The 19,774-nt window shown below is 46.6% G+C and overlaps 3 protein-coding genes across 8 annotated transcripts in view; 1 reads left to right on the forward strand and 2 right to left on the reverse strand.

The window, feature by feature from the left end:
- The window catches only part of PNPLA7 (patatin like phospholipase domain containing 7), a 129,252-nt gene extending 128,273 nt beyond the window's left edge, over positions 1-979 (reverse strand). The window contains exon 1 of one of the 4 annotated variants that reach the window (XM_026059647.1): positions 861-979. The gene's annotated coding sequence lies outside the window, so the exon portion shown is untranslated. Of the gene's footprint in view, positions 1-241; positions 430-458; positions 692-860 lie in introns of those variants that run through there. The other 3 variants (XM_026059644.1, XM_026059645.1, XM_026059646.1) reach the window with 3 other exon arrangements.
- A 198-nt stretch (positions 980-1,177) lies between these two features.
- Positions 1,178-1,873, forward strand: MRPL41 (mitochondrial ribosomal protein L41). The gene has a single exon (XM_026059674.1). It carries the CDS (start codon positions 1,231-1,233, stop codon positions 1,636-1,638), a length of 408 nt encoding a protein of 135 aa, XP_025915459.1. The 5' UTR covers positions 1,178-1,230; the 3' UTR covers positions 1,639-1,873.
- A 2,245-nt stretch (positions 1,874-4,118) lies between these two features.
- On the reverse strand, positions 4,119-19,766 carry DPH7 (diphthamide biosynthesis 7). Of its 3 annotated transcripts, none has more exons than XM_026059670.1 (9): positions 13,543-19,766; positions 12,377-12,513; positions 11,842-11,929; positions 11,005-11,099; positions 9,135-9,301; positions 8,342-8,414; positions 7,591-7,656; positions 7,278-7,450; positions 4,119-6,178 (listed from the first exon to the last, which is right to left on the reverse strand). In XM_026059670.1, the coding sequence occupies exons 1-9, from the start codon at positions 13,666-13,668 to the stop codon at positions 5,544-5,546; spliced, it is 1,560 nt and encodes a 519-aa protein (XP_025915455.1). In that variant the 5' UTR covers positions 13,669-19,766; the 3' UTR covers positions 4,119-5,543. The 3 variants fall into 3 exon arrangements, with proteins under 3 accessions (XP_025915455.1, XP_025915454.1, XP_025915456.1); XM_026059669.1 differs by lacking the exon at positions 13,543-19,766 and adding an exon at positions 12,846-13,121; XM_026059671.1 differs by lacking the exons at positions 4,119-6,178; positions 13,543-19,766 and adding exons at positions 6,186-6,367; positions 12,846-13,132.
- Positions 19,767-19,774: the final 8 nt, after the last annotated feature.

The raw sequence follows: 19,774 nt of genomic DNA on the forward strand, positions 1-19,774 counted from the left end.
TAGCAGAGACAAAAAAAAAGAAAAAAAGAAAGAAGTCAAAGTTAAGAGGCGACAGTAACCTATAATCCAAACTCTTTTTAACTCCCCAGTGCAAAGCATAGGAGAACTGCTCTTCCAGTTTGGCATAACAAGCCAGTTCAAGAAGAACAGCTTTTTTTTCCCCCCTTTCTTCTTCATTACCCCTTTTTCTCCTCACTGGGCAACAAAAAGAAGCAAGTTGTTCAAGGAAAAATAGAGTTACCAGTAATGACAGCTAATGAAGTTCTCTGCTGGGTGATATGACAGGACTTTACTCAAACACCTGGGAAGGCAGCTGCTCCTCAGCACTCTCTCTTTAATGAGACTTCCTCAGGCAAATATCGAAACACGAACACAGAAAACACCCACAGGCGCTGGGCAGCCTTCCAGGCCAGGTTCCCCCACGCCAGCGCTACAAACCAAAACTCCTCGGGTCATACCTTCACTAATTAAGGAAAATGCAAAAATAAAAAATCCCGATTATGTTCCACCCATGGAAAAAAATCTTCGGGAAATAAGGCCGGAGCTTTAACCCGCGTCAGGGGGCCGAGACGATCTCCGGTCAGCTCGGGGTCATCCCTCGCCGCCGCCCCCGCGGCGCAGCCCGCGCTCGGCCTCGCTTTTCCTCCCCTCGTTGAGGAAAAAAAATCGCCTAAGAGGGAAACTAAAGGAGCAAGTTCGCGCCCGAGTCACCGCCGAGTCAGCGCTTGCCGCCGCCAGCGCCCGCCGCCCTGGCCCGCCCCAGCCCCGCGGCGCTCCGAGCCGAGCCCGAGGCGGCCCCGGGGGCGAGGCGGCCCGACCCGGTCCGATCCGACCCGGCCCGACCCGGCGCGGCCCCTCACCTGCCGCCGCTCCCGGAGCCGCCCCCGCAGGGGTCAAAGGTCAGGCGCGGGGAGGGGGAGCGGGGGAGGGCGAAGGTCGCGGAGGGAACGCCCCCCGCCCTCCGCCGCGCCGCCGGGGCGGGGCGGGGCGGATGTCCCCGCCCACCCCGCCGGCTCCTGGCCGCGGATTGGTTGGAGGGCGTGTCCACCCCCCGCGCCCGGCGGCCGGCGCTGCGGATTGGCTGCTGCGTTCCGGCCAATGGGAGTGGGCGGTGTTGGCGTGTGCGGGTTCCGGAGCGCGCTGAGGTGAGGTGCCTTCGCGGAGCGGCGGGGCCTTGCGGGGGGCGCGGGCCGGGCGCAGCCGCGGCCGCGGGGCGCTGCCGGGCCCGGTATGGGGCTGCTGAGCGAGCTGGCTCGCGGGCTGGTGCGGGGCGCCGACCGCATAGCGCCGTTCACCAGCAAGCGCGGCCCCCGCAGCCACAACAAGGGCCGCGGCGCCAAGAAGCTGGGCGTCCTCACCTGCAACAAGAAGTTCATCCTCATCAGGGAGATGGTGCCGCAGTTCGTCGTTCCCGACCTGAAGGGCTTCAAGCTCAAGCCCTACGTCTCGTACCGCGCCCCCGAGGGCTCCGAGCCGCCCATGACGGCCAAGCAGCTCTTCACCGAGGTGGTGGCCCCCAGCATCGAGAAGGACGTGAAGGCAGGCACGTTCGACCCGAGCAACCTGGAGAAGTACGGCTTCGAGCCGACGCAGGAGGGCAAGCTCTTCCAGCTCTTCCCCAAGAACTACACGCGCTGAGGAGTGAGTGGCGAGGCGTCTCGGGCTGCTGCATTATAGTGGCACCCCCAGCCTGCTGGGAAGAACGTCATCCTTGTATGGGACTTGTCCTGCACCAGCAAATAGGGGACTCTTTCTTTCGCTGGCTGTTAAAAGCAAATCCTCTCTTTTTGTCTTTCTGCAATGTTTGATTTAAATTGCTATGGAAACTGTTAATTTCCCATCGGTGACTAAAGAAAGAGTTATTTGAGTCTTATGCCCTGCTTATAGTTGTGTGTTGTGTACATGTGCCCTATAGGTGCCCTGTTCTCAGACAAGAGATGATTGACTAGGCACTGATAATTTGCAGGAGGCAGATTCTCTTTCTAGGCCGCTGAAGCAAACATTCGTTACCTTTTGGAAAGTAGAGAGGATAGTTTTTACTTCCTTGGGAGAGTCTAGGGTTTCCCAGCTGTGGAGAGCAAGACACTTCAAACTGAAACAGCTTGCCCCAGTACAGCCAGATATTGCTGCCACCACTGCTGCCAGTGGTGACAGCAGCCAAAAGAGGTTTTTTATATGAATACTTAAATGAATTTATATTATTCTAGCTAAAATGAAGTATAAAATGAAAGGAATGAGCCCTCCAACAAGCAAAATGAAGTCCTTACCCTAAGGTCTCTTTTTGAGGAGAGAGTTGGAGAGAATTGTAGCTTATATTGAATGTCACAATTATTCCAGGCTTTCCCAAGCCTCAAAACTACTCTCTTTTTGAATTAAATGAAGATACAGTTAACAGGTACAATTAATGTCTGTTCCTTACCAATGCAGCTGCTTGAAGTTCCAAGCAATATTTGGGCAAAATAGCTGTTTAATTTTGAAACGCACCTCAATAATTGTGATTTCTGCTTTTAACATATGTATCTGAAAGAGCAGTGTCTTACTAGTCATCAAATGAGATGGGTGCAAGGCACTCTTATGTAGGTAGTTGGGTATAACTGTTTAAAGAAGCACTTAAATTCTAAAAGTTTTAAGTAGTTGGAAATAACTTAATTTCTCTGACACACAAGTATGGGGATCACTGAGCAAAATGATTGGCTCTTCTGTGAGACAGTTCTGTGTGTGAAGTTTATAGTTTTCCCAGACTCAGTGGTTTTGCATGAGGTTCTCCAAATGTGAAGTACTGCAAAGCTTAGCCATTAGAAAATGTGATTGCAATGTCATTTTTCACTTTTGGAGAAAAGAAGCATGTTTTAGTGTTCTCTGTGAGCGTCTGGTCTGTAATGAAGACTGACAGACAAGTCCTTAAACCATTTAAAAAATGTTGTCAGGGCTGGATGCAGTTGTGATGGTGGAGAGGGGATGCTGCACTTGCTCCTGCTTAGTGCTGCGCTGAGTGCTGAAGGGGGTGTTATCACTGACAGTCCCAAATGACCTCAGGTAAAGAAGTGGTTGGCACAGTTCAGCGCAGAGGGCTCAAGAATCAATCCATGGTTAGGGAAGAGGAGACGCAATTTTTCTAATTAATTAAATCCAACCAGCATTTTTCCGTCACTCACTTTTAAGGTCATCAGAATAATGAGATATAGGTTATACAAAATGGGTTTTCTGCCTTCAGCCTTTGCTGCTGTCAGCAGAGGTAGCACTTTGTCCCTTTCTTTCAGAGATGTTATTTTCGTAGTCCCCATTTCAAGCTTTCTAAAAAAAGGCAATTGTTTGCAGCTGAACAGAAGGGATGGAGGAGCGATGACTACCAAGTTGGAAAGCAGGAGGTCCCATGCCCTTTTCTTGATGCTAATGCCAGCTTGGTCTTGAACCTTACTTTCTCTTTGTGAAGACAAAGTGTAGTAGGAGACTGCTTATTTCACAGGGCAAAGCAAGGACTAACAAACAAAATGCATAAAAAAGGGTGCCACCATGGTCACATTCTGTGCACGCTACTCCAGCTTCACTTATCCCAGGCATACTACGTTAGTTCCTTTTAATCTCCCGTGGTGATAGAAGGCGTTACCTTTTAAAACAGGGTCATAGACAAAAGCCATCTAGCTGAACAGTTCTCACTGATGTCTAAGGAAACTTGATGGTCTGCGTTGACACCCAAAGAACATTCCACACGGACCCGCCAAATGCCCTTGAAGAAACTGAGCTGTCACAGGACAAGGCTGGAGGTCCTCACGTGGACTGACAGCTCGTTAAAGATGGGAAACGGGGTAGAGGTGAAAAGACCTATTTTCACAGCAGAGGGATGTGCACTCAAATACGTCATAGAGCATAAGCACCAGAACGATCTAAAGATGGAAGTGCCTAGAGATGCAGCAAAGTACGTGCACCTGTAGCCGGTATAAGTTTCACACGGTGTACCGCTCTTCATATTCTCAGTTTGTCCTTTCGTCTTGGATCACTACGGTTCTTTATACAAAACGCACACAAAAAGTGTATATTGCTTTGCGATTATAAGCTTAGCAATAATCCAACCAACAGGCGAAGGACTTTTTAAAATAAAAACTACCGAGCAAGATAAATCTCTTATATTGACTTTATTTTAGAAACATCCAAAAATAGGGTGGTTTTTTTTTTAAACCAAAAGTCTCGTTCACAATACTAATATGAATCTTCATGTAACAGTGCTCAAGAAGGTTTTCTAAAATACACATTCACCCTTGAGAAACGGGTTTCAAAGCAGTAAGATTCTCATCTACTGTACCTCATTTTAGATACAACACTTTACAGATACTTGTTGCTGGTGTTTCTTCCCCTCCAGGCAACTAATCCTCTAGGACTCTCAAAGAAAAACCATACAAGCTAGAAGAAAATTACGTAGTTTAAGCAATTTTTTTGTTGTTGTTTTTAGGAAGATAATTAAGAACACAGAGAAAGTGTTCCAGAAATAGGGTGTTTTGCTGATGCTTCACAGTAAAAAAAGAAAGCTAGTAGAGTAACCATGAGAAATTCTGCAGCCATTCCCAGAGGTAGTTAGGGCGATGTCGTTAAGATTTTGGTTTCTGTGTGTATTTATTTTGAACTTAAAAGATGTCAGGAAACACTGCTTAAACTTTTGGGAGGTTTTGATCTTAAAGCTGTTCACCTTAAAAAAAAAAAAAAATCTTGACTTTGGACCTAAATTTGTTTCGCTATGGATAGCAGAAAATATGAGTTTGAAACCAAGAGGGTTTGGGGATTTTTGGTAAAGTGTGGCACTAAAACATAGCAGGACTTACTACACAATTTATGCTAAAACAGGTTGTGCTTAGCTTGGAGACTGATGAAGTGAGATGACATCCAGGTGATAAGTCTGATGTAAAATTAGACTATGCAGATAGACCAGAGTCGTTACTAGAAAGGCCCTGCTCAGAACAAAACTTCCTGTAGCTGAACTGCAGTTTGTCATATCAGTCGGTTTGGATTTCCTTCTAAAAAAGAATTTCTCTCTGCTAAAGATCACTATAAGCAAATTGCACTGTCAGCATCTTGACTGTCCTTGAGCATCTTCTCAAAGCACTTACTAGCTTACAGATTGCACAGCAAGCTACCTACACATCTAAACTTTACTCATGGACTTTTCTGAAAGAAAAAAAATCAGGAAAAACTGACCACGTAGTGTGTGTTTGTCTATATGTAGTATTGCAGACAGGTTTGGTTTGGTTTGGTTTGGAAGGAGGAGAACAGGCTTAACAGATCAATTGTACAAATGCAAATCGGCCTTGAAGGGATTCAAATGTAATGTATAAACAAGTGGCCTTTGAGAGGAATGACGTCCTACTTTGAACATTCAGGGAAAGCTAAACAAACGTGTCTGTGCTTGACCACGCTCCTCAGCAAAGGCTTTCCTCAGTGCTGGAAATAAAACACCCATAACTCCCACAGCATCAGCCTTTAAATGTTGCTCTCAGTAGAGGAATTTTTCTATCCCTTTCCATTGGGACTGTCAAGGCAGACTTCCAAAAAGGTTAAAGTAAAACTGTGTTTTCTGGCTGAGATCTAGTACTTGACATCTCTGAAGGGGTAACCAGGCTCATTTCCCACTTCCAGACATGTAGGATATTATCATAGAATGAACAAGTTGCTACAATGCTCATTTCTTTCAGACTGTCTAATGGTCCAGTTGACTCACCACTTCTGTCCAGGCCCACTCCATTGGCTCTCGTAATTCCCGAGTCAGAAGCACTTGCTGACACAGGATCTCCCTCTAGGTTGCGACCCCCAGCCAAATCTAGGCTCCTCTTTACATCCGGGCCCCTAACCAGGTCCGGATCCCCAGCCAACATAGGACCCCGTGCCACATCAGGACCCCCCTCTGCTTTCAGTGGCAGGGCAGGGTCTTCATTCTCCTCATCCAATATTACATCAAAAGTAGCTGTAGGAGACTCATAAATTATCTTCAGGTTTTGGACCTGCAAATTCAGTCTCTCATCTCCTTCCTCTGATCCTGCCACCAGCTCCTCCGAAGACTGGCACGCAGCAGCAAAGTCTTGTATTACAGCCAAGGAATCCCTAGGACAGAGCCTTGACCAGTCAGCCCCGTAGGCCAAGGAGTTGTGCAAGACATAGGATGTCAGGATGATACATTCCTCCGTGTTTTCCGCTTTAAAAAAAATGGAAGGAGCAGATATCAAGCTGTGCAACAGTACGTTGCAGACTGTTCACAAGCCACTCTGCTATAGCCTATGTCATACAGGAAGAGTTCCCCTATCCCACGTTACCAGTCACTGCCTTCTTCACAACAGAAGAACTGACAGTTTTTCAGCCACCTCTCACTTGCCTTGTCTTTTCCCTGTTCAGACAGCAAACGGGAGGAGAAGAGGGTTTAATGTGCGTGCGGTTTAGGAACCTCTTTATTCAAAACACCTAAAAAGTCTCAGACCATACAGTGATCTCCACTGAGCCATAAATACAACTGGCAGGATTGCTAGAGCAGGTTCTGGTTCTTAATAAATTACAGGTGTGCTCTTCCCATGAGCTTTGAGCATTTGACTCTGCTATCAAGCAGACCGCTGAGCTGATCAAGAAGAACACTGAGGCACCAACACTGCTATCAAGCAGTGCTGCTGAATTATCACAGTCTACCTGTTCTCCCCTTCCCTACGCAGAAGAAATGTTATCCTCATTTCACAGGCTGTGAATCTGCCCAAGGCCTGGAGAAACCCAGGAATGCAGCCATTTTATACACGATTGCATTTGCAACGCAACCGCAGGCAACTCTTTATCAGGTAAATACTTTCTGATTCACATAAAGGGCTTATTTGTGCTATGTTAGATTAACTAGGTTGTGCGGAACTATTTTTCTGAGGTGATGACCAATTCATCGATAGGTCAGTAACTTCTGCTAAGAATAGAAGATCATCTGACATTCAGAAGAGCCTCTTTGTACCATCAAGATGAATACAAACTGGGATGGCCATGCCAATGGCTAATGCCTCTACACCAAAGCCAACAGGCTTTCTTCTTGTGAAAGATTGTTACCAGGTATTTACACATAAATAATAATAGTGTGTTTACCCAGCTATGAGAATCGGTCTGAGAAAGCTACAGGAGTTACCTCAAGCTGGAATGAATTTCTATAACTATTAACAACATCTGGATCTTTCTAGCAAGTTCAGAGCTGGAGCTCACCCATTAACCTGAAAGTGGGAAAGGAGAGCAGCAGAGCAGCACAGAGCATCTCTCTTCTACTGAACACTCACCCAGGCTTCCACGGCAGTCAAGGATTTTGAATCCACTCTGCATGCAGGCTGCTAACAGCACAAATTCATAAGTTGGGTGCCACTTTAACCTCCAAACTCCACCTTCAACGTGGGTGTCTGCCAACGGCTGCTTCATGTTCCTGGTGTCCCACAACAGCACATGCTCATCATAGCTGGAGACATATCAGAAGCAAATATGCAGACAAGCTGCAAAGCTGATTCAGTGCACCAAGCACAGAAGAAAACTAGGAAATATCCCACGGTCTTCACCATGCCTTTCACATCTAGTGAAGAACAGCTGAAGAGGATTTACCTGCCCGTAGCCAGAAGATTCTCCCGGTGGGGACTGCACTGAATACTGCACACGCCCATTGAATGTCTGCAAAAGAACAACATCAGAGGGAAAAGACAGAGATGTACAATTTGAGAACGGAGTCTTCCTTGAAGTTGGAGGCCCACCTTACTGCATCAAAGCCTCAGGGAAGGACAGGAAAGTGAACTCAAATTTCAGAATAATCAATATAGTGAAATACGCAGGTAGAAATCCATCTACACAGCTCAACCACCTTTCCAGAGCAAAACTCTGACCCATGCAGCCTCTTAGCAAGAATATTTTCTAGTAGTAATTCTTGTACCATAAACTGCTATTCAGAGCCCATCGGAGTTTCAGCAAAACAACTGCGTTCCCAGCAGACTTCACTCCCAACAGTAATATTTCCATAGCAATAAGCCTCAGTGTATTTTAAGGTTACATACCAAATTGCACTGAAGAGCTGTGCATACTGTTTTAATCATATTCTACAAGATATATAGTACCACCCAGAAAAAAAAAAAGATTACTTCAAATGGAAGAACACCGGAAAACAAAATATTTTCTAAAAAGCCTGCCACAACTAAAATTATCTAAGTTCAACAATAACAAAAATCCCCAAAGTGTAAATCAAGACCCTTCTTTTATGAAGAAGCTACCACCATCTTCACGGTTGGTACCGTATTCTTCATTTACATTTACATCATTCATTTACAATAGCTTTAGGGTCCAGTTGCAGACACAGCTTGCTTACCTCCTGCTGGTGAAGACAGGAGTCTCAGAACTGCATCTTGTGTCCCAGCCCTTTAGCAGGTTGTCATCTCCTCCTGCACAAAGACAAAATTACCTCAATCACTGTCCAAATGATCAGTGCAGGGCAGAAACTCCTCACCTGGGCTTCCACCTAACAGCTCAGGAGTGACACGTAGCACCATCACTGCAATCACATACAGGCAATCACAACAGAGCTCACTTCTTCTCAGTGGACTGAGGGACACTGATGTTCTAAGTGCTACAGAGATTTCACTCCTTTCTAAGGCAAAAAGTGGGACTGAGGAAGAATTCCAGCTGAGGCAAAGCAGTTAACAAAGAGCTGATGCTTTTCTGCCCTAGGATCTCAGAGCATTTAACAAACAGACATACCAAACATCATTTGAAGCTCACAGTACTCCCCATACCATAAGAGAGACATGCATTAACAATAACCCCTCTTTGCTAAGCAAAAAATTTTGCAACAAAGCAAGACTGGAATCTAGAAGCTCTCTGGCTCCCAGTCTTTTCTTGCAAACCACAGGAGATTGTCATCCTTTCTCCCAAGAGCCAGCCAAAGTACACAGTTTTTAAAAGACACAGCTTCTCCAAATTAACTCAAACCACTTCCCACAATCAAGAAGCCTTTCACCCCTAGCAGAAGCACCAGCTCTCGTAAAAGGTGTGATGCAAGAAGTGTACCCAACCCTGGAAAGTAAAATCCCAAGGAAGATGCATCCCTAAACAAGTTATCCCTCCTCCCAGCCCCACAACTGAGATTCCCAGCTTTCACAGACCTGAATACACAATGTCTGTGTCCCAGTAATTAAAAGCAGCAATCCAGGCCTCAAATCTGTGAGCTTCCCACTGGTTCAGGACATGCACAGAAGGAGCAGATTCATCTATGGAGAACAGATTCAGCTTCCCCTCTGAATCACTGCTGATCACTCTCAAAGGACACCCACTACAGTGGAATACAGAGAAAACATTAGAAATTACTAAAAACTCGTGTCCTAAGAAGTTGCTAGAGTAAGAACCAACATCCAAAGTATGGATAAATAATGTAATGAATTACTGTATACCTTTGATTCAACTAAACACTGAAACTGGTAGTAAAGTGGAAGCAATGTGTGCATTTACAGAGTCCTTTTTAGCTTCAGCCCATTCTGTCTGAAAATCATCAGCACTAATGATCCCTATTCACTGATCTCACATAGGGAGCAATCAGCTCACATTCGAGGGAAAGAAAACCACCGTCTTGGGTCTTTCTTTTCCCTTGATGCATAACTTGACTTCTCACATGCTTGATATTAAATCAATAAATAAACTCCATGTAAAGAGGGACTTTTTCCTCCAGGTCAGACTGATAAGGACCTCTCAGAGTCTCCTACCTCTCCCGGAATATGAGGAGAGATTTTATTTCCCTGCTGTCACAGGCATCTGAAGCACTGGCTGATCCTGAGCTTTTCTGCTCTCTTTCTGTAGCACAGTACACTTGCAGTTTCTGGACACAATTTGCTATAGAGCACTGACAAAAGTTTTGCAGTTCAGTGCATGGATTTTCTGACTTGAAAATCCTATCTTGAAACGGATACTTTTTGTTTGGTTACCTGCAATTGCAGGTACATGACTTAGGGTTTCTTTCCAGTTCCACATGACATGACAGTTACCAACCATACTGAATCTCCTGGATTTACACACTAGAGAGATGGGGTCACCCCCCAGCTCTGCATTCCCACGCACTAGTTCTAAAGAGATGCAAAGGCTGCATGTTCAGCCTCGAGAAAGCAGCCATTTGTCCCTGAAGATACAACAGTGATAGGCTTTAAAGGGACTTTTCATTATGGCAATTATCATTTATCTTGAAGGACAGTGATTGAGAGACAAGTGGAAGAAGGAATGTAAGGAAGAAGAAGGTAGAACTATGAGTTCTACCTATTCATTAAACACTACACACAGAAACAGCTTTCATTAGTAAAAGCACTAAATTACTTGCCCTAAAGCATTAAGTACAGTACTGTCCTGTTCTCGCCCAGTTTCCAGCCTCATGCTGCATGCAACACTCTGTTTGCACTTAAAGAAAAAACATGTCCTAGCCCTCTCTTGGGCTTTCTGACATCCAGTGTATGAGCATTTGTGACATGAAGGAACCACTTCCGAACCGATTCTCTCCTGTTTCTCATGAAACCGTGTTTAAGCATCCTACACATGCTATTTCCTTATTAGCAGCTTAAGCAGAACTTCACACTAAAACTTCAGCAGTTCTAAGAGCAGACAGAGAAACTCAGTTGGATCTAGTGGATCAAGCTGCAGCCTGTTCCAGTCTTTGCTTTTACCAAAGGCAACAGGATAGAAAACATGCCCCTTGTCTCCCCTGCCACCGCTCACCGTAGCACAACCTCACATTTGCTGTTGGTTTAGTCTCTGCTCTTGTTACAGTGGCCAAAGCGTATGTTCTTGTTCCTTTGTCACCCTTGCTCTGAAAATAGTAACTTCTAGAGAAGGTGTTGGGAGACATCTGGGAACAAGAGTGTCTTAAGCCACTTCACAAAAAGTCAAAAGAGCTTATTCATCAAAGTCCTGAAGTTATGTCTGTAAACGGTCACACATGCACACGCGTGCACACACACACAACCTCCAAGAGCAACCATTCTCTCCCATCCTCACCATTGTTCTCGTCCTGTGGACCAGTCTAAGGACAAGGCAAGACGCTGTGCACCTAGATCAACCCTGAAGCATGGCTCCAACATACAGCTGTTCTTCTACTGGAAAGAAAAGGAATGGATGAAGACTGGGAAGACAGCAGGTAAACAGCATCTGTACCACTCACACCTATGGCAGGTGTTTTCCAGATTAGATTCGTCCACACTACAGAAGAGACGAAACGTCCCATGACAATGTATAACAGCTTAGTACTAGCTGAAGGGCAAACACATGCATACACAGGATCTCCACCCTTCTGCTTCCCATCTCCCACCAAGCTCCCCTTGAACTTTACCTCCTCTCAGTGAGCCCTGAAGCACAGGAGCAACGATCTAATCACTAAATCCTCTCATAGACTGGCTACCATTTTCTCCACTCCCTGGAAATGGCTCTCTTGATTAGTCCCTTCCCTCATAAACTGAAAGAACCCCCTCTCCAAAACTTTTCCCTGGTTTTAACAATTTTGCACATTTTGCTCTGTTATTTGTTAGTCCATACTTATTCTCAAGTGAGTTTCCAAAGTTTGCTTCTGCTGCCCTCATCCCTCTCCTCTCCTATCCTCTGCAGGTGGTTAGAGCCCAGCCAGGTTCTCAGGTGCCACAATGAAATTTGTGGAATTTATGAGAACTGTTGTCAGAAGACAAGAGAAAACGTATTTAAAAGCTAAGCACACTGAGAAAGTCATGGAACACATACAGCTCTCCTGCAAAGTCTCTGAACACTGCTAACAAAGCTCAGGATGTATTAAATCTGGGTTAAAGATAGCTAGCTTCAAGAGCAGCAGCCGTTACAGCCACCTACCTCACTTCCAGTGAGGTGGAGGAACTCCACAGCACCTGTCGAGTTTGCAATGCCAACCATGGGATGTTCTGCAACTGGAATGTGGCACCTAAAAGAACAGCAGTTAAACAGGTCTTGAATATACCTCTGTCTCGCATTTAAGGAGGAGACCTTAGTCATAACTTCTGTTCTAGGATGTGAAGGAGAAGGAACTTGACCAAGAAAAATCTCATGAAGAAAACCTAAGGCTCCTCAAGTTCCCACAAACCTGCGCCGAGGGGAAAGATAATAATAAACAAAAGACATCCACGGTCACTGATCAGTCACTGATCCTGCTTGCCCATAAGTAAGCAGGAGACCGTAACACAGAAACGAGGCCAGTCTTTGCTCACCGGCACAGATGTGAAAACGTTTGCCTCCGACAACTCAGGGGCAGGTTAGTTAGTGAGTATTACTGCTGCAGCCGTGCCAACGGCCAAAAAAAGACCTCACAGTGGCAGACCACACCGAGGTCTCCAGCTACTGCGAGCTGCAGATCTCTAGGAGCCAACGTTACCATTTGATGTCTAGGATGGCAGGAGTGTCAATCCTTTGGATTTCCGTCAGCGGGCTGTAAGGCTGCTCCTCGTTGTAGTGATACAGGTAGAGGCGCCCCGTCCGGTCGCAGGCCTCATTGCCTCCTCCGGGGTTAGTCTGCATCAAAAATTGGGGAGAGAAGACTAGGCTTAGCAGCGCTTCCCGCTCCTCCACACTTCTCCCTACCTGAAATCTTGCTGGCACCGTGGCAGGAGCAGGGCACAGGGCTCCCGCTTTGCCCAACGGCGGCCCGCACCCTGCGGCGACCTCCGGCCAAACCAGCTCGGCCGAGCTACGGCTGCAGGCAGCCGCCACAGCAGGCCCACGGCAGGGGGGCCCGGCCGAGCCCCGCCGAGGCGGCCGGGGGAGAGGGGGGAGCCCGGCCAGGCCCCGCCGAGGCAGCCGGAGCTGGCGGGAGTCCGGCCGAGGCGGGAGCGGGCGCCCCTCACCGCGGCAGCGGGCGGGCGGAGGTGGTAGGTGCCGCAGGCCAGGATGCTGTGCCAGCCCTCCACCGGGCACCACTCCACGGCGTCGGCGCTGAACTCCGTGTCCACCACCTGCAGCGTCCGCGTCCGGCACGGCGCCGCCATGTCGGGCCGCATGCATGCTGCGGGAGGTGGCGGCGGCGGCAGCAGGGTCGGGCCGGGCGGCACTGCCGGCAGCGGAACCGTGGTCCGTCTGCTTCCTGGTCAGGGCGGCGCGGGGCGGAGCTGGGCGGTGTGAGCGGCCCCGCGCAGCCGACCTGCCAGGGAAGGGGAAAGGGAAGGGGAAAGGGAAGGGGAAAGGGAAGGGGAAAGGGAAGGGGAAAGGGAAGGGGAAAGGGAAGGCGGCCTGAGACTCCAGCGATGGGCCGCGAGCCGGGCCCCGGCGCGGTTGGGGGCCGCCTGGGTGCCGGGAGGCCTCAGGGGACACGGCAGACGCGGGCCAGGCCCATGGCGGCCCGGGTGGCTCCGTGTCGGCCCTCTGCCCACGCTCGCGCCACGAGCAGCTCCCCGGGCTGCGGCCGGCCCCGGTGCCGAGTGAGAACCTGCCGCAGCAGCCGGAGCGGGTTGAAGTCGGTTTGGAGCAGGGCTGGGGTGCCGCAGGGCGCACGCCCCGGCGAGAAGAGGACAGGAGCGGCCAGAAGAAGGGAATCCCCCTACAAACCTGCTTTTCTTCCCCTCCGAGCAAGCCTGTTTGCCCAGGCTGCTCGGAGACGGCGCCGCTGCCTCGCTTCCAAAAGGATCCTTCTGGACCAAACCACGCTTGTCCACGGCATAAACGAGCGTGCATTGATTTTACAAGATTTTGTCATTCTGCCATGCTTTCTCCCATGACTGATGCTGTGATCCCACGTGTAACCGCCGTGTCTGGAAGTAACCAGCAGCCTTGGGCAGTGGCTGCAAACAGGACAACTGTGGAGCAATAACTTTTCCAAAATAAGCTCCTAGCCTGCAGTCATCTACAGTTCAAGGACTTCCTGAGATGCTGTCCTTGACACTCGATTTTTCTTCCATGAATTTGTCCAAGCTCTTTTTAAATCCGTGTGATCATCTAGCAACCATAGCACTGAGGGGAAAGGAGGTCCTCTTTGCCCTTCTCTAAGGCTTCGCCATTTCCACGCGATCCTTTTTGAGATGGAGGGTCAGGACTGCACATCCAGGATGTGACGCACAGCGGATTTATACCTTGCTGCAATGCTGTTCTCCGTTCTGTTTTCTCTTCCTTTTCTAGAGTTTGGCTTGCTGTTTTGAAAACTGCTGCTGTTCCCCAGGTAGACATTTCCATGGGGCTATTTTTTGCAACCCAAAAGTCTCATTCCTGAGTGAAAATAGTCAGCTGAGAGCTCATCACTTGATATTTTTCCCATAAGCAGCCCCATGTTTATTGACACTGAATTTCATCTGCCACCGTCTCTGCCAGTCGCTCAGTCTCCTAAGATCCTTCTGCAATTCTTTGCTCAGCCTTTGTTATTACCCTGAATAATCTCATCAGTGGATGTTGTCACCTCCTGATTCATTGCTTTTTCCAGCTTATTTCTTAACATATTGGGGACATCCACTGTGACTTCCCTCCACCAACCCACCCCCCCCTTTAACTCTGTTTCTTAAGTTGTGTCCATGTGAGGACCTTCCCCTTTATTCTGGGGCAGCTTTGTTTCTTTAAGAGCCTTGAGCGCATTTTGGAAGCTCGACCAGACTCTACCAACCAAATCTCCTTTATGTCCTTGCTTGTTGATTCCACTAAAGTAACTCCGAGAGGCTTTTGAAGCACAACTTCCCGGTACAAAACCGGCACTGACTCCTCCCCAGTATTTATCCATTGACCCTGTTCTCTATCACAACATCTATGAATTGGCTTGGTACAGGTGCTAGGCTCACCTGGCTGTGGTTTGGCACATTTGCCCTGCAACGCACCTTAGAAACTGTTGTCACATTTGCCTGTGGTCCCAGGGGAGAGGTTACGCAGTTGGTAACTTGGCTTATTCATCCTTGAGTTCCCGTAGAGCTCGTACGTGGCACTGGCTGGTCCCGGCAACCTGTTACTGCTCATTTTGTCTGAACTTTAGTCTCTCCTAAAAGCACTTCACTTTTAAACAGATTCCCTGATGAGCTTTCCATATGGAAGCATTCCTGTGTGCGAACTCCTGCAGCTCTTCCACAGTGAACACATATGCAAACAATTCACTTTTTTTTTTTTCCCCTCCTGCTAGGGCTTTATCTTCAGGTCAGACCTTTCCTTTACTGTGCATCATGTCTACGGACTCTGGCAGTTTTCCTGGTCCTGGTGTTTTTCAAAATTATCTGTATGAGTTTTACGACTTGCACATTCCTCATAGTCCTTTTTTCTTTGCATTATCTTTTTACATTCAACCTGCTGAATCTTAGTCTTTCCATCTTATGCATTTGGACACAAGATCAGGTTTTAAAGGATTTCTTCCTGCTCTAATAGCATCCCGCACTCTGCTATCAAATTGCACCAGCCTCCTTTTGTCCTCTCTCAAGTCTGTTTTGATAGATGGCAAACATTTGCTCCTGGCCCCAACATGGTATCTTCAACTGTCTCCGTGCCACTTGCAAATATTTAAATCTTTTAGTTGCCCCCTTTTACTTTCACTGTTTCATTTAAAACTAAATCATCATCACAGGAAAACTTGAAAGTGTAATCCTATGGGTATGTTAAAGGATCAGATACAACAAGGTGAATACTGAGCTCTGCAATAAACATATTATTTAAGATTTTGTGTTCCTTAAGCCAGTCATCCCATCGATCAGCCTGAATTGCGACTTCTGAGTGTTTCAGGTTGGCAATCCTGCCATACTTCGGTATGAAGGAGAGTGTTTGCGGGAAAGCATCAACATTTCGTGGTGCATTTACTAAATTCAGTTCACCCGTTCAGTTACAGACAGGATCAGTAACACTGCAGGCTGCTGACACAAGCTGACTTTGCCACTTGGTGGCTATGACAGAAGTCTTTCTCCAGACACCCTCCAAGGGTCCCGTAGCCCATAGGTCCTCCTGTAACTGGCTAACACCAGACACGTTCACCCCCTCCCTGTGTCTTGAGAGTCCAGCACAACTGACCAGTGGGAACTGTGCCGGTCCCAGACGTCCCCGAGAGCTGTGCAAGAGGCCACATATCTTCACTAGGATACAGCAACACTAGGGCAGCACAGCCGGTGGCACAGCCATGCCAGCAGGACTGCACTGGCCTGAAGAGTCCCATCTCCCACAAGCACATGAATCAACAGGTTCTTGTGCCACTTACTGGACATCACAGCTTACAAATAGACACGGCTGTACAGCAGGGTGCGGAGGTGCAGACTACCCTGACCCAGCCCACTGCTCTCACCCTCTCCATACCCAGCTCCTCTCGGTAGCCCAGCAATTCTGACCAAACTGTCCCCAGCACCATTCAGGAGCTCCCCTTCCAAAGAGATGCTCCCATCTAGGAAACCTGACATTCCAAATCTTGCATTGGTCCACAGCTGAATCAGGGATGTGTATGAGCAAAGAATATTCCACGCATCAAAGAGCCAAAGACTAAATGACATAGAGGCAGGTTTTTCCCCTGCTGGAAGCATCTTAGATGGAGAACAGCAATGTGCAGTCTCCAAGATCCTCCAGCAGAAGTCCCAGACCTCTGACAAGCTGGGGAGATTTCAGGCAGGACATGTGTGCAACAGGATGGGACTCTTGGAGCGGAAGAATGGGAAGAGCATGAAGAGACCAGACACTCGAGCCACATGAATCCTTTGGAACTGTTTTAGTACCAGCAGTCCCAAAGACGAATACATCACCAGCTTATGCAGGAGCTATTCAACCCTAAGACCGAGCTTACTTTACACTGACCAGCACCCAGTCCTCCACTGCAGTGACAAGCTGAACCACTCAGAAATCATGAGTTTCCCCCAGCCTGGCCAACAGCTACAAGAGGGGGGGACTCAGCATTTCATAGTCTGCATTTTTCTTCCTGGAATTTTTCCTAGTGAATAGTGTTCTCACTGCGTTTTTCTCAACTTTTCCCAATTATTCTATAATTTTGAGACAGCAACATCAAAACTGCACACACTACTGAAGAAACAGGTGCATCAGGGACTTTAATACTATAGTGTAACAGTCTGTTTTGTTCTCTATTCCTTTCCAAGTAATTCCTAACCTGGAGTTGCTTTTTTGACTGCTGATAAGTAGAGCTGACACTGTCATACAATTACATCAAAAGATCTTGTTTCTAACTAAACAGTAACAGTGCTCAGAGGCCATCAAGGCAGGCATAGCTTCGGGGTTTTATCCTGTCCCTCCCACCTCCACCCCATGCATAGTTTTACCTTTATTTGCATTGAAATTCAGCCAGCATTGTCACCCTGTCATTCAGGATCAAAATCATTTGCAGGTCTTCCCTTTTCTCTTCATTTTTTTTCCACTGATAACACTACACAGTTGAACAATTTAATTTGCCACTTAACTCATCACTCCTTTTCCAGCTCATTTACCAGCGTTTTAAAAGCCTGCACATTCCCCGTGTTCCCTACTCCGAGTAATGTGTTCCAATCCTGTGCTTTTTATTTACTTGTCCGTATGAAGATATCCACACCAGACTAGTTTCTCTAAGGGTATTTACGAGGGACCTTTTTGAGTCTTCTGAAAGACTATACAGGCTGCATCAAGCAGAGCTGCCGTGTTCAGATGTAACAGACACCTTTAAAGAACTCCAAAGTATCAAAGAAGTTTGACGCCCCTTACAAAAAGGGGGAAGTCTCCCCTGTAAAGAGTTCTTCTGCCAGAATCATTGATCGCACAACATCCTGCACCAATTAGTAAAAAAATGTTCTTTAGACAGCAAGATGTGTACCACGGTGCCCCGGGACTTTTCAAAGGTCAGAGTCCCTGTAGCCGCTTCTCTCCTCCAGCACAGTTTGGAGTCAAAGGTTACACAAAGTTAATACCTGTGTTATTTCATCCTCAAGTCCTTTCAGGATGCCTGAGCAATACTGTTTGGTTCTGGCAACTTGTTACTTTTCATTCTGTTCATAGTCTAACAGAACCCCTAACCTAAGTGGTAGCTTCACTTCCCACCTTCTTCATCCCTTCCTCCCATTGCCCTTCCTCCCCCCTTCACTGGGATCAGGACTACCCTAAGCACCCCTCATCTTTTTTTGCAGACCCTTTAGCAGGAGTATCACCCTTCCTTCATTCCCTTCATTTGATGCTCAGGAGAAATCGTCCCATCAAGACCTCATCTGCAGTCTGCCTTTCCTTGTGTTTTGTTTCTCCTTGCAGCAACATCACAAACATTAGGCCTATCCAAGACCATTTTTCCTGCTCAGTGCTGCACAAGTGTTTAAATTCACTAAGACTCCATCTGGTAACAGCGATTACTGGTAGTACATGGAAAATTGGCATGGCAAATACCAGCTTTTTAAAAAGACAAGTAGAGGAGCCAATGTTCACGCCCTTTTCAATGGATTATCTTGAATACAAGTATTCCTTACACCCCATTTTGCATTCATCAAAAAACTGTACAGTTCATTTAAAGCAAATTGAATGTTTCTTTTAAAAATCACCTACTATAGGAAAATTTGATTAGGTCTGGCTTAGCTTCTTCATAGTTAAGGATGTTTTAGGCTGCCTGAACAGAAAAGTTACAGTATCACCATGAATTAAGAGTCGCAACTTTACAATGTGCCTACCAAGAGAACTTCCAGCAGGGAGCTTCTGAAGTTCCTTGTAATTTCCTAAGAGGTTTCAAGCCAAACTCCAAAAAGCCACCTAAAGTGCCCACTACACTAATTAAGAACTTCCTGGGCAGATATTAGAAACATAATATAACATTGGAGGTCCAGGACAGTGATTTTTTAACAAGTTGAATACAAGCAAGACCAACATTGCAACATGAAGTGGCAAAGTGAATCCTGATTGAAAATGAGTTTGTTACAGCTTTTACAAGAATTGTAAACACCTATTTCACTAAGCATTCAGAAAAAGGCTGCATTAAGCATTCAGCATTTCACATCCTTCTACTGTGAAGTGAGACTAACACCTACTACTAAATTATCCATTTAGTTCTTCAGGAAACTCAGTTGATACTCCTTACATTTCTAAGGAAAAAAAAAAAAATCAAAAAGAAAAACCCTTTCAGATTATTCATTATAAAATGTCTGAAAAGAAAAGCAGGCTTGTAGTCTGCAAGCCAAATTCTCCTCCCGTATTATTTTACTTTATACTTATTTAAAAAAAGAATCAGAAAGTGATTTTCAGAGTGATGGTATTTCTTTAAATGAATAAATAACTCAAATTACGAAATATTAGATCATTTGAACATATCTGCATATCACTACAGTATTTTCTATGCTCACAGGGAAGCCATGAGGGCAACCACATCCACACACAGTCGACTACCTGAGCTTCCCTAAAACTACTTTATATACAAAGGTTTCATAACAAGAAAGCCAATTCAGCTTTCTAAAAAATACTGGTTGCTTAAAGCATGATCTCCAGCAGCCCTTCTCTGAATTCTCTGAAGGAAGTGACCCAGTAGCTTGACTACCCGCACAGATCCCAGGTGGCCCCTTACACTGCTCCAGTTTCTGGTACACTGGTTCCTACTGACTAGGTATTTCCAACAGCCAAGTGCGACTGTGCTCTGAAAGCAGCTGGAATGGAACGGGAGAAAACTAGAAAGCAGACAATGATTCATTCCAACCTTTACTTGTTTGCCTTTTTTTTTTTTTTTCTTTTAAATATAACTTCCATGCAGAGTTCTCCAGAGCAACTGCTGATGTCGGAGCCTGCCTCCTGGCCTCGCCACAGCCACAGATACTTTTAGCCACATGGGAGGAAAAGCTTTTGCTACATGACAGGGTTTTTTTTGTGGGACTTTTTTTTTTTTTTTTTTTTT

This window comes from Apteryx rowi, unplaced genomic scaffold (genome assembly GCF_003343035.1).
Source record: "Apteryx rowi isolate R43461 unplaced genomic scaffold, aptRow1 scaffold_16, whole genome shotgun sequence".
Classification (NCBI taxonomy): Eukaryota; Metazoa; Chordata; class Aves; order Apterygiformes; family Apterygidae; genus Apteryx; species Apteryx rowi.

Excerpts from the sequence above, each read along its gene's own strand:
- MRPL41 (XM_026059674.1), top strand. The coding sequence starts at position 1,231 with ATGGGGCTGCTGAGCGAGCTGGCTCGCGGGCTGGTGCGGGGCGCCGAC.
- DPH7 (XM_026059669.1), bottom strand. The coding sequence starts at position 12,998 with ATGCGGCCCGACATGGCGGCGCCGTGCCGGACGCGGACGCTGCAGGTG. Across the intron at positions 11,930-12,376 it reads GCCATCCTAGACATCAAATG|GTGCCACATTCCAGTTGCAG; the intron begins GTAACGTTGGCT and ends CTGTTCTTTTAG. Across the intron at positions 9,302-11,004 it reads TCCACAGGACGAGAACAATG|TGGGTGTCCTTTGAGAGTGA; the intron begins GTGAGGATGGGA and ends ATTCCACTGTAG.